Below are 12,616 nucleotides of genomic sequence, written 5' to 3' on the forward strand. Positions count from 1 at the left end.
TCAGACATCAATCAACTTCTATTTCTTCTTCACTACAGCAGTCTGAAGGGTTATTGCTTTCTTCCTCTTCCCCAACTTTCTTCCTCTTCTCTGCTGGTTCCATGGAGACGTGATCATTTTCACAAATAGTCTGTGATGAATCTGTCCCTGGCGCCTGGAGCCCCTGCCCCTGCCCAAACCCTTCTTGCAGATCCTTTGCTAAAGAGGACTGCAGATCTGTTTGTCTAAACCTGGGATCCGGGCCTCCTGTCATGGCCATATTCTTACCCTTAGCATAGGTTGATTCTTTGTATGCAGCGTACTTTTCAGGTGACAAAGTCTTGAGCCAGAGATCCAATTTCACCTTGTATTGCTTCTGCAGCTCCTCAGCCTGGCTCTTATAATGATCCTTCTGGCTCTGTGGGATGTGCTGCCAGTGTCTGCCAATCTCTACCATGCGCTCCCTCAGGGACAAATGTTGCAGCTCTTTACTTGACCAGGAATCTTGGTGAAACTTGTGATATCCATTCATGGGGGGTTTCTTAGGCTCTCCATGAAATTTTACCGTCTTGAAAAATTGATCTGTTTTTGGAAGAGACTTCACTTCTTCCACATTTTTCTGAACCTTCTTTTGCCCTTTGTTTTGAATCCTCTCGGAGACCTCAGATTTCCTGCCCTTCTGTACTAAATCAGGGTGTTCTTCCCTGAATCGAGAAATTTTTTCCTCAAAGTCTTGCTTTTCCTTCTGGAAATCCTGAATATATTTCTGTTTCACCTGCTCTGGGAGCTCCTTGTATTTCTTTGACAGGATTTTGACCAGTTCCTGGTTTCTCATCCCAGGGTACATTTGGGAATACTGTGGCCAGTTCTCCTTGATGAAGCGGTTGTAAGCAGTCAGGGGCCTCTTTGGAAAGTCTGGATGTGTCCTATATTTTTGGCTTTTGTTTGTGTTTGTAACACATTTCCTGGCTTCCAGGACTAATTCTTTCAAAGTGCCAGATCTCCCCAAGTTGCAAGAAATTTCTAACCATTTGAGTCTGCACATTTCACCAGAAAAGTTTTCAAAAGCTACTTTTCCCCAGTCCAGGTGTGACTGAGTTGTGCTGAACTTGCTGTTGTCGTCGGATGGGAGATTAGTTTCCACGCTTTCCAGCAACCTCAAGATGTCTTCGTTGGACCAGTGGCTGTGGCTTCTAGGCAATGCCATTTTGATGTCTTTGGCTTATCTGTAAGATCCCAGGTATGTAGACAACTGAGCAAGAACACAGAGTTCTTTACTTTTAAGACTCAGTGGATGATTTGTTTCTGGAAGTCTTGCAGTGTGTGTGATTCTGTATTTCTGAGCAGAAAAACAGGAAAGTTACTTTCCTTCATTGGGAGTAATGAAAAAGCTTACATCCTCTTTGCCCTATGTTTCTTGTGTAATTAAATTACCCTTAACAATATAAATAAAACATTGTCTATTTCTGAATTAAAATTTATGTTGGCCTTTCATACTCTACATTTGCAATATTCAGTATCTCCACACCCCACCCCAGTCTGCTTTCTGCCAGATCTCACGTGAACCTATCTTAAATTGAGTTGCATAAGACAACCACCAGACCACTCACTCAAGAAGCTTACTATAACAGAAAGGCCCCAAAGACAGAGTGAAAAGTTAAAGTGGAAGGAGAAATGCCTAAAGGGAAAGAGCTTTCATTCTCTAGTGCCCTGAGTATGGCCATTTTCTCAGCACAGCCCAGGCATCCATGGCTAAAGGTGCAGATGAGAAGTTAAAGCTACAATAGGACAAGCCCAAGACACCCTGTCTCTTAAAAAAAAAAAAAGAAAAAGAAAAAGAAACAAACAAACAAAGAAACTAGGAAAACTAAAAACTTATATAGGGCCAGGCCCAGTGGCTCACGCCTGTAATTTCAACACTTTGGGAGGCTGAAGCAGGAAGATTGATTGACCAGCCTAGACAACACGGAGAGACCCCATTTCTAGAAAAAAAAAAAATTTATCCAGGCCCACAGTTGTGGTTTCTGTAGTTCCAGCTACTCGGGAGGCTGAGCTGAGAGGATGGCTTTAGCCCAGGAGGTCAAGACTACACTGAGCCTTGATTGTATCACTGCACTTCAGACTGGGCAACAGTGGGAGACCTTGTCTCAAAAAAACTGACCCTGTCAATTTTCTGTGATTTTGTCCTTTTCTGTGTTAGAATACATCTTATATTTATTTATTTTTTACTTTTTATCATCATCACTTACAAAATACCTAGAAGTTTAAGACATCCATCTTTTTATCATTGAACTATTTGAGAGTAAGTTTTGATCTTAACCACGATATGGAATCCTGTGACTTCGTGAAGCTGTAGAATTCTTTTTTTTTTTTTCAATTTTTGTGACATAAAATATAAACATTTATATAGTAGCTTCACAAAGTCACACATACAGTTTTATTCTATTTTATAGAATAAAAATATCAAAAAATAAGAGGCTTTGGAAAGAACATTCAAACAACAAAATGGATTTTGTAAATTAAAAATATCATTACAGAAATAAAAACTTTAATGGAATATTAGGAAAATAAAAAAGTGCCTTTCAGCACTTTAAAAACTTTGCAGATAAGCAAAGCTTCATGCAAGCTGAAGTTACAGACAACATAGCACTTTTCATATTCTACAAAAAAGGTTTCCAATTAAATTCTAGATATCATGCTACAGATAAAACGGTATAATATCTAGGACTTTCCCTCCAGAAATTCACAATTTGTATAAGGAAGAAACAAAAAGTAAAGGAAATACTCACCTGAATATTCTATAACTGGTCTGAGCAGTAGATGCAGGAAAATTCATGCATCTGGAGCAAGAGTTTAGTGTCCTCTGGGCTTTCTGGATGATAGGTGTTTCTTTTTCTGAGGTTTCCACAGTCTAGCAAATTCCAAACGGTCTGAAAATAATAAGCCTTGCTTTTTGGATGCCAAGGTTTTATAGGATTTTAAAGCACAGATTAGGTTTTCTGATTAGGTTTCTGCAACACAGAGTACCAATGAAAGGATTTACCTTTCCATCATTGATTAAATTAACTCCATTTCTAATCTCTGTAAATAACCCACTACAAACACCCTCTAGTGCTGGTTTATATTGTCATTGATTTTTAAACCACTCCTATGTGGCAAATTCATGTTTGATTTTCTGGGGTGACAAGTCTACTTTCATTTCTGTTCCTACATCTGACAGTATTTTTCTATGATATTGGAATATTATGTAAAATTCCATTCTTTGATAATTTCTGCCCTCTCCTCACTGAAATGTGGGATCTGCTACCATCTCACCTTCCTTGTGGACATGTAAATACCTTCAGAACTGATACATTTCTGCCAGCCTTTAGAGTTGAAGATCAAAATGCTAATGATGATGGTGGATGGTTTTGGAAAAAGAGAAGTAGAGGCTTGATGTCTGGCATCTCTGGCTAATCTAATTTTAAACTTAGGGAAATTAAATAGGTACTGTGCAGAAGAAAATTCAGATGATTTTCTTTAAAGAATTTTGATTAAAGTCAAACTAATCGAAAGAATACTTTTATTTAAATGACAACTTATTTGAACAAATAATTTTAAAATTTTTGTTTCATCAATATTTAAAATATTTATAAGGTACAATATAATATTTTGATATACGTGTAAATTGTGAATTGATCAAATTAGGGTTTGACAATGTCAGGCTTCATAATTTACAAAACAAGATTATGCCATTTAAAAACTTTATATCTAAAGTTACCAACTAGTAATGAACTGAACATACCAAATTACAAGATATTATTTGAAAAATTAATAAAATGTACATTTTATTAATTTAGGATATTTAGCTTTAAAGTACATTTTTAAAATATATTTTTAGTTTTAAAGTACAATAAATAAATATGACTTATTTTCAAAAAGTAAAAAAACTATGTACAAATATGAATATAGACAAAAATGTACAGGAAATATCAGTAGGACTAAACTCCTTGGAGATTTTAATGGCAATAATTTCATGATATAATTTTTTTAAATTATCATCTTTTTCTTTATATTTTATGGTATTGAAAAAGAAACCTTTGTCTCTATAAGAATATACTCTTAGACAGGCATCTCGTATATAATTCACGTAAATAATTATTTAGATGTTTGTAGTCTCAATTAGTTTGATATAGTTGGGTTTAGGAATATCTATAACAGCAAACCCTGGATATTTCTTACACATGCTACAGTTTGTGGAGGAAAGTTCAAATTGTCATCCATTTAGTGACTTAAAGCTTGTCTTCCACTCTAAAATACACCACAACACACACATATATGTGTGTATGCAAATATATGAAAATAAAATACTGTGGTGAAATAAAATACCTTTGTTTGTTTATTCTGAGAAAAGCTCTAGCTCTGTTGCCCAGAATGGAGTGCACTGAAACAGCCCTGGCTCACTGCAGCTTCAAACTCTGAGGCTCAAATGATCCTCCTACCTCAGCTTCCCAAGTAACTGGATCCACAGATGTGCACCACCATGCCTGACATTTTTTAAAAATTATTTTTGTAGAAATAGATTATCTCAATGTTGTCCAGGCTGAACTTGAACTCCTGGATCAAGCCTTCCTCCTGCCTCAGCCTCCTAAAGCACTGGGATTAAAGGCATAAGGCTCTATGCCTGGCCTTGAAAGAAATTTGTATTCAGTCTCATCCAGATGTTTTTGCTTTTTTTCTGGTGCTAGTCCTAATAAAATTAAAAAGTCCTAAGAAAACTCTTCCTAAGAGATAAAAGATGAATTCGTTGGTTATTACCTCAATATTCCCTGCCTGAGTAATTTTGGTGACGAGCTTCTGTCTCATCATTCCTAGAAAAATGTTTTCTTTCTGTCATAACATCTAATGCTTAGTAAAAAAGGCTCTTCTTTGTATATTGGTATTCTTCTTGCAAATTAGACACAGTATCAGCTAGTATTTTGTTTTAAGAACCAGCCCTGTGCCCTGTATACAGGAGAACACTGGTATCAGGTCTGCTACTTATCATGGCTGCTCATGGCTGTGCTCTTTCTCTGTCCCTTGTTCCACTTCACTCCACAACATCTCACACAGAACAAAAAGCAGAGCAGATATCTTCAGATCCTCTGATGCTAATTGAGGCCACTCCGCTTTTTAAGAAATACAAAATTTGGCTCAAAAACATCTATCCAGATTGTATGCAGAGCCTGGTGACCTCTCTAATATGACCTCCTGCTTTAACACAGTCAGTTCAGTTTCTGGATATTTTTACAAACTTAAGTTAGCTGTAACTGCTCGAGTTCTCATAAATTCAGATACAAAATCATTCACTTTCTTTGATTTCAACAATAAGAATCACAAAACAAGATCTTGCATACAAAGTACACCTCACAAAATAGGGAGGGTTGGTAAATAAATTCAATTAAAAGTGATTGTCTATTGCTAGTTATATATTTCCCTGTAACCATTTCAAATCTTGCTGCTCATCCCTCATCAGATGGCGCTTGGCCCTCCTCTGTGCAAATGCTTCCTCTTCTCTTTCCACAAAGGCAAAATGCTGGTTTCTATATCTAGGAACACTGTCAGGTTGTTGTTACTGTTACCATTACTTCATAGTCACCTACACATATGTGCAGCTTCTAAACTAAATATGGCAAGGAATTTTACTCAATGAAGACAATTCCATGTGAAATTTTAGGCGTGTTTCCTTTTCGGTAGAATCATCGACCGATTCTCAAATTTTATGGGGCTAGGTTAGCCATAGTTCCTTCCTCTGAGATCTTCATTTTCTGAAGAACTAAGTCTGATTCTCTGTTCTGATGAGGGTCTGCTTCACACATACCACAAAGTGTCACTGAGGTCAAGCATGAAAGGTTGCACTCAAACTGACACCCACAATTGATATCATAGCAGAGAAACAAAGGCATAGAGCAAAACTGAGAGGAAGAGCAGTCCCAGCTATGCAGCCAAATACTTAGAATCCAGTCAGGAGTCCACACCTCAGACACTGTGGCTTACAGAAGATGGGAACACATTAGATAAGTTTTTTTGTTTTTAGAGATGGAGTCTTGCTCTGTTGCCCAAGTTGGAGTGCCCTGGTGCAATCTGAGCTCACTGGAATCTCTGTCACACAGATTCAAGAAATTCTCCTGCCTCAGCCTCCAGAGTAGCTGAGATTACAGGCACTCACCACCACAACTGGCTAATTTTTGTATTTTTAGTAGAGACAGGTTTTCACCATTTTGTCCAGGCTGGTCTTGAACTCCTGACATCAGGTGATCTGCCTGCCTCAGCCTCCACAGTGCTGGGATTATAGGTGTGAGCCACCACGCCCTGCCTAGATAAGTATTTTTGAGGGATAAGAAGGTAATACCAGAAATATTTGGCTAGAGATGTTCTTTATACTGTTTTTACTTCAATCTCTCTCTGTTACTTGTATCCTTTACTCACAGTCCAGGCTCCTTTCGATCGATATTATTTTAATCTCTTAGCTGTGGCCTCTTTTTGCCTATAGAACATCTTGCACGTCACTCACTACCTGACCAGTTTCTACAACTCAGCATTCAAGTGAAGCTCCTATCATAGTCTAAACTCTTCCTTGTGGTATACTTGCTTTTCAGTACTATTCTGACATACTGCTGCTGCTTTTCTTCAGAACAAATCACTCTTTCAATACAGCAAATGTCATGAAACTTGCCATACACATAAACAAAAAAATAAATAAATGGAAACATAATCTATTTTATTTGTGGCAATGACAAACCTCTTTAGCGCATTTATGTCCTTAATAAAACAGTTGTTTGCTTTTCTAAATTCTGCAGTCCCTTTTCAAAAATGTTCCCATTTCCCTTTTACTTTCTCTAATATTATCATGATGCTTCACTGTTTCTTTTTGGGCCAACCTCTCTCTCTTCTCCACTGCCTTTTGAAAAGCTGAGCAGTTGGATCTAGCAAAGATGCCCTACCAGCTCCAGGCACGATGCTGATAGAGGATGCCAATCTGGTATGATGGCACATTTTCCATGACAGCTGGTACCACAACCTAGTTACTGGCTGCTAGCATTCTCTGATCATCAGTGGTGATAGATAGTGCACTGTGTAAGTCACCAGCAATGGAGTAGCTCCTCCAGTCCAAGTTATCTTTTCTACAGTCCCTATGCACCAAGAGTATCATGACTAGTTAGCTCTAAATCTCCTCACTGAGTAATTGCAATATACGGCCCACTGACAGTTTGGTAAGTTGGAGCTAGTTCCGTCACTGCAACAAAAGCAGATGATACTGCTTTCTCATCTGCATACTTCTCTTTTATTCCTGCCTTTCCAGTTGCATGTAAGGAGACATCGTTCAATATCATCCTGTTGGAAGTGTTCTTTGACAGCATATCTCTTACCTGTTGAAAATCAGAAATCCATGAACCATATTCTGTGAATATTCACCCTTTATGCTTACGAAGATGTGAGTTGCAGAAAAACACTGAAGTCTTTACTAGAATTCCTGCGGACCACTCTTGATGTAAGCAGCTTCCCTGAATGACTACAGCTCTCTAGAAACCATGTGTAGCCTCCATGTACAATGCTACAAAAAAACAAAAACACACACACAGAAATTTGTCTTGATCATCCTTTTTGACTCTTGCAGGCTTCTTCCTTCCTGTTAACGTGATTGTTTTTATTAATAAGATTAGGGTAATATAGTGTTTCCTGTGGGTGTTCCCCAAATATCTTTGGAAATACATTACAGGTGAGGGAAGGGACTCACAAAGGAATTCCAAGTGGCTGGGATTAAGGAACACGTGAATGAATACGTGATTGAATTTAAAAGATTGGATTAAGGCTGGGCGCAGTGGCTCACGCCTGTAATCCTAGCACTTTGGGAGGCCGAGATGGGTGGATCATCTGAGGTCAGGAGTTCATGACCAGCCTGGCCATCTTGGTGAAACCCCATTTATCTTAAAAAAAAAAAAATTGGATTAAAAAATTAATCAACTAATCTCTTTTCCCATTGTGATTATGTTGCCCTCCTCTTTCAGTTGTCTCTACATTTTCTGCCTATCTCATTTTTTCAAGTAATAAAATAATGAACTTAAGCTTCCCCTACAAAACAAGGACATGTGTGACCCTAAAAGTTAGAAAGGTTAGAATTATAAAATTTTAATACATAATAGGTGATTGCTCTCAGCCATTTTAAGGAAACTTCAGATGAATATCAAGGATAGAAAATAAAGTCCTAAAATGTTATAGAAATGTGAGATAAATGTTAAAAAGAATTCTGTTAAATGAAATTTGAAGGATGCCATTTATTTGGACCGAGCTCCAACAGACTAAATCAAAATGCAGCCATTTATGCTGAAGTTCTGCACTGCCAAACTTTTAATAACATTGTTTATTTTGTAAGAAATCTGAAAAGATAGATAATAGCCAAATGCCAAAACAGGCCAGCTTTAACCAGCATGGTAAGGAAGTCCTCTATGCTTTCATCCTTGCAAGAAGAGTACCCTGATGTTAACCAATTAGCTTGTTGTATTATTCTATTTCTTTATTCCTGTTCAAGTAACCTTAAAAAAACTGGCTCTTGTGCCATTCCCAGCATAGTAACTCTCTAGTCTTGGATGAGATATTTCCTGATTTTTGAATCACAGATAAAAGCCAATTAGATCATTTAGCTAAATTTGTGAAAATACGGTCTTTTCATATCTTCAAATATAAAATGAAAAAACCCAAATAGATATGAGAAAATTTGGCCAAAATCACATAGCACATATCAGGACTTGAGCTGAGAACAGAAATAACATTTTCTGATCTGAAGGCAGTGGAATTTTTATTGTTTAATAACGGTAACTTTGTTTTACATAATCTTGAATTTTTTGTTACTAGAGATGAGTCAAAGGAAACATTACAGGAGGACACCCAGGTAGACATTTCTCTCCGAGTCTGCAGCATGCTCAGCTATAGTTAGTTGAAATTATGAGTTAAATTTTGCTGGTGAAATTGAGAACACAAGACAAGAACTCCATGTATATGCTACTATCATGCATTTGCTCTATTTTGCCACACATATTTTCCTTTCCTTTCCTGTCCTGTCCTTTCTTCTTTTCTTTCTTTTCTCTTTTCTTTTCTTTGCTTTTCTCTTGAGATGGAGTCTTACTCTGTCTCTGAGGGTTAAGTGCAGTGGCACAATCTCGGCTAACCTCCACCTCCACCTTCCAGGTTCAAGCAAATCTTCTGCATCAGCATCTCAAGGAGCTGGGATTACAGGTGCCCACCACCGTGCCTGGATAATTTTTGCAATTTTGTTAGAGACAGCGTTTCACCATGTTGGCCAGGCTTGACTCAAACTTCTGACCTCAAGTTATCTGCCCACCTCATCTCCCAACATGTAATTTTCTTCTTTAAACGACATAGGTAAATACGTCTTAGTTCCTTTCTGGTCTCATGTTCCTCAAAGTGACCTTTATGCTGTGGCTTTCCCAGAATTTCCTCATAGACTATAATCTCTTCTCATTTTGGATACTCTTCCTTTTACAAGTTCATCTCATCTCTCTGGTTTGAACCACACACATGGTATGTCTCCAAATCGGCTTTTGATTTTATTTCTATGAAGAATTTTACTTCTGCCCCCCAAACATGTGACAAGGCAAATTAATCAATAACCTCTTCAGGAGGTGTGGAGTCCTCGGTTTCTTATATAACTGGGAAGGTTCCCAGAATTATCACCTTAATTTTATTTCTCAATTTTAGAAATGTCCAAGATAATAATTCTACCAGAAGTTATTGAAACAGAAGAACATAATAAATGTTTGGTTTTATGGCTGAGAAAATTTACCAAACTGTTAAGCACTTTTCCCTATTCCAAAATTAAAGGTGTGTCTTAAATGTCCATAGTAGCTAATACCACCTGTATATACAAGTAAATCTAAGCTAAATAAGATTCGCTATAAAATTTTCTTGGAATACGTGACAAACAAAAAAAAGGTAAAATTGAGAGTGTGATGGCTGTTGCTTATGGAAATTTTAGTGTCAATAGAGAAAGCTCAGGAACTTTAGGTGGAAATAGAAAGGAGAATTGGGTTGAAAGCCCGGAAGGTAAAATTCCGCAATCAGATCACTTGGAGAGACACAAATCACCAGAAGGTAATGGGCTTTTCCTGTTAGCTAGTAAAGTGCTGGAAAAAAATGTGTGAGAGAAGAGAGAAAGTTAACTAAAGAGTCTAAGGTAGCACAGACAGAAAAAGAGGGAAACATTGCTGATAAGTATTTTGATAATTTGGTAATCACCTTGATTTAGTCATCAATTTAAGAGATTAAAAGACACATAAGATCCTTCTTCCCATGTGACCCTTAGCCGCTTGCCGAATGGGGAAACACTGGCCACCTCGACGGTGGTGAAGAGCAGAGTTTACTCATTCCTGAATACTCTTTCCCAGTTGTAACTAAAAGCAACTCTTTAGTAAAGAATCAGCTGATTTCCGTTGAACACAGACTCTGGGTATTTCTTCTTCTGTGTCTGTCGTTTAATTTTCTTTTTCATCTAAATCAAACAAAAAGAAAAGGAAGAAAAAGCCAGACACAGTAGCACATGCCTCTAATCCCAGTGCTTTGGGTGGTTGAGGCAGGACCGTTGTTTTAGTTCAGGAGTTCAAGACCACCATGGTCAACATAGCGTGACTTTGTCTCTAGCAAAAAAATAAAAATAATTTTAGTGTGTATTCAGCATTTCCAGATACACCTGGCAGTTCGGTGTGCTGCATGCCTAAGCTTGAAGCAATAGGATGGGAACAGAAGTACTGTGGAAAACACCACATCATTTCCTTACATTCAGGTCCTCTTGCTCAGGATTTTTTTTCAGTTTTCTTGCTGAACAGGGGATGGCAACAAATTTCACTTTCTTGCGCATAGAGATGAAATCCAGTTGTTGAATGTATCAGTCTTTTTTTTAAATTACCACCTTTATTTAGATAAGCAGATGAGAAAAACATAACCTCCCATTTATTTAAAATTGGGCTCTTTATTAGAGTAAATTAGCCTGTGCCCTAACAGATCCCATGAGAGTTTTTGACTGAGAAATGTACTCTGAGTTTTATGAGAATGAATAAATTATACATGATACAAATTCTTTACATATTAGTCATTGTTTATCTCATGTTTATAATCCAAGATGTTTTCTTTCCTTTTTTGTTCTAACATAGGTTTCTCAATTTATTATAAAAATATGCACTCTCTATTATCTCTATTACTCTTTGTAATGTAAAGGTGTTTTGTGTATTTCTATAGTAAATGAGATGGAAATAATTTCATTCTTAGTGAGTAGCTTAATATACATGTCAATTTAATTCCTGACAATCTCCATCATTGTAAAGCTTATTTCATATTTTCTTATCACTAGCTAGAAATCTTTATATTTTACTGGCACATGTTGGTCATCCCTGAGAAAATTTCAAAATCAACCTTACAGAATAAATTAAGATATATAAATAATAAAAGTTCGTTAACATATGAATCTGGACAGTAATCTATGTCTTACATTTTTGACATTATCCTTTAACATTTTCTATCATATTATCTTACCTATATTTTGGAAATATTTCTTAATGCTATTACAGAAAAAAATACTTGTTTATATTAATTCTTTGATTCTTATGCAAGAAGGAGAATATTACGAACTGCATATATACTGCTGAAAAATGCTGAGTGTATGATAAAATATATTATTTGCTAAGAACAGCGGTAAGGAAAACCTAGCTGGCCTCCCCACCCAAGTGGAAAACTACTTGGGGCATTCTAGAATAGCAAAACAGTATATGTATATCATACAATGGTTAAAACAATTATTTAAGCACGGGATATGTGACCCTGCCCCTGTGGCTCTCTCTTTGAGAATACTTTCTAGTTTATCTTTGATCTAGGTAAGCAGGCACCAGCTGCCTACCTAGTTTATCTTGGTTCTATGAGAAAACACAGAACACCTGTTCGTTAATAATAATCACCTGTTTAGAGATAATAACTACGTGGGTGAGAATCTGTTCAAGGCTTTCAGCCTGGAATGCTGTCAGCTCCTGGGGCTCTCAGTTCGGAAGGCTGTTGGTCCTTGGATAGTCCCACTTTGCTGTTCTATCTGGGTGTCTGCTTCTTAATGCCTTCAGTGCTGCCTGGGTGGAGGTCTCTACAACCAAGCTGGTCCTTGGTAATATTCAGAGCACAACCATCCATGTCTAGAACAAAGCAGGCATTTTTGTAAACATACATTCATATACAACTGATTTTTATTTTTATTTTTTTGAGATGAGATCTCATTCTGTCACCCAGGCTGGAGTGCAGTGGTGCACTCAGAGCTTACTTTAGCTTTCAACTCCTGGGCTCAAGGGGTCCTCCCATCTAAGCCTAGTAAGTAGCTAAGACTACAGATGTGAGAGACCATGCCTGGCTAATATATACATATATATTTTGTAGAGATGGGGTGTTGCTGTGTTGCCCAGGCTGGTCTCAAACCTCAAGCAATCTTCCTGCCTTGACCTTCCAAAGTGCTGGATCACAGGCATGAGCCACCATATCCAGTCATAAAAAAATTTAAATTGTATTTTTGTGTAACAATTGAAATGCAGTGATGAAGAGTGCTATTAAGGTTAAGGAAAAATGGTTGTGA

At 37.3% G+C, this 12,616-nt stretch overlaps 1 protein-coding gene across 1 annotated transcript; it reads right to left on the minus strand.

The window, feature by feature from the left end:
* On the minus strand, positions 1–1,195 carry UBTFL1 (upstream binding transcription factor like 1). The gene has a single exon (XM_012444818.3). The coding sequence runs from the start codon at positions 1,184–1,186 to the stop codon at positions 8–10; it is 1,179 nt and encodes a 392-aa protein (XP_012300241.2). The 5' UTR covers positions 1,187–1,195; the 3' UTR covers positions 1–7.
* Positions 1,196–12,616: the final 11,421 nt, after the last annotated feature.

Source organism: Aotus nancymaae, unplaced genomic scaffold (assembly GCF_030222135.1).
Source record: "Aotus nancymaae isolate 86718 unplaced genomic scaffold, 86718_ANA_hifiasm-v0.15.2.pri h1tg000059l, whole genome shotgun sequence".
Taxonomy (NCBI): Eukaryota; Metazoa; Chordata; class Mammalia; order Primates; family Aotidae; genus Aotus; species Aotus nancymaae.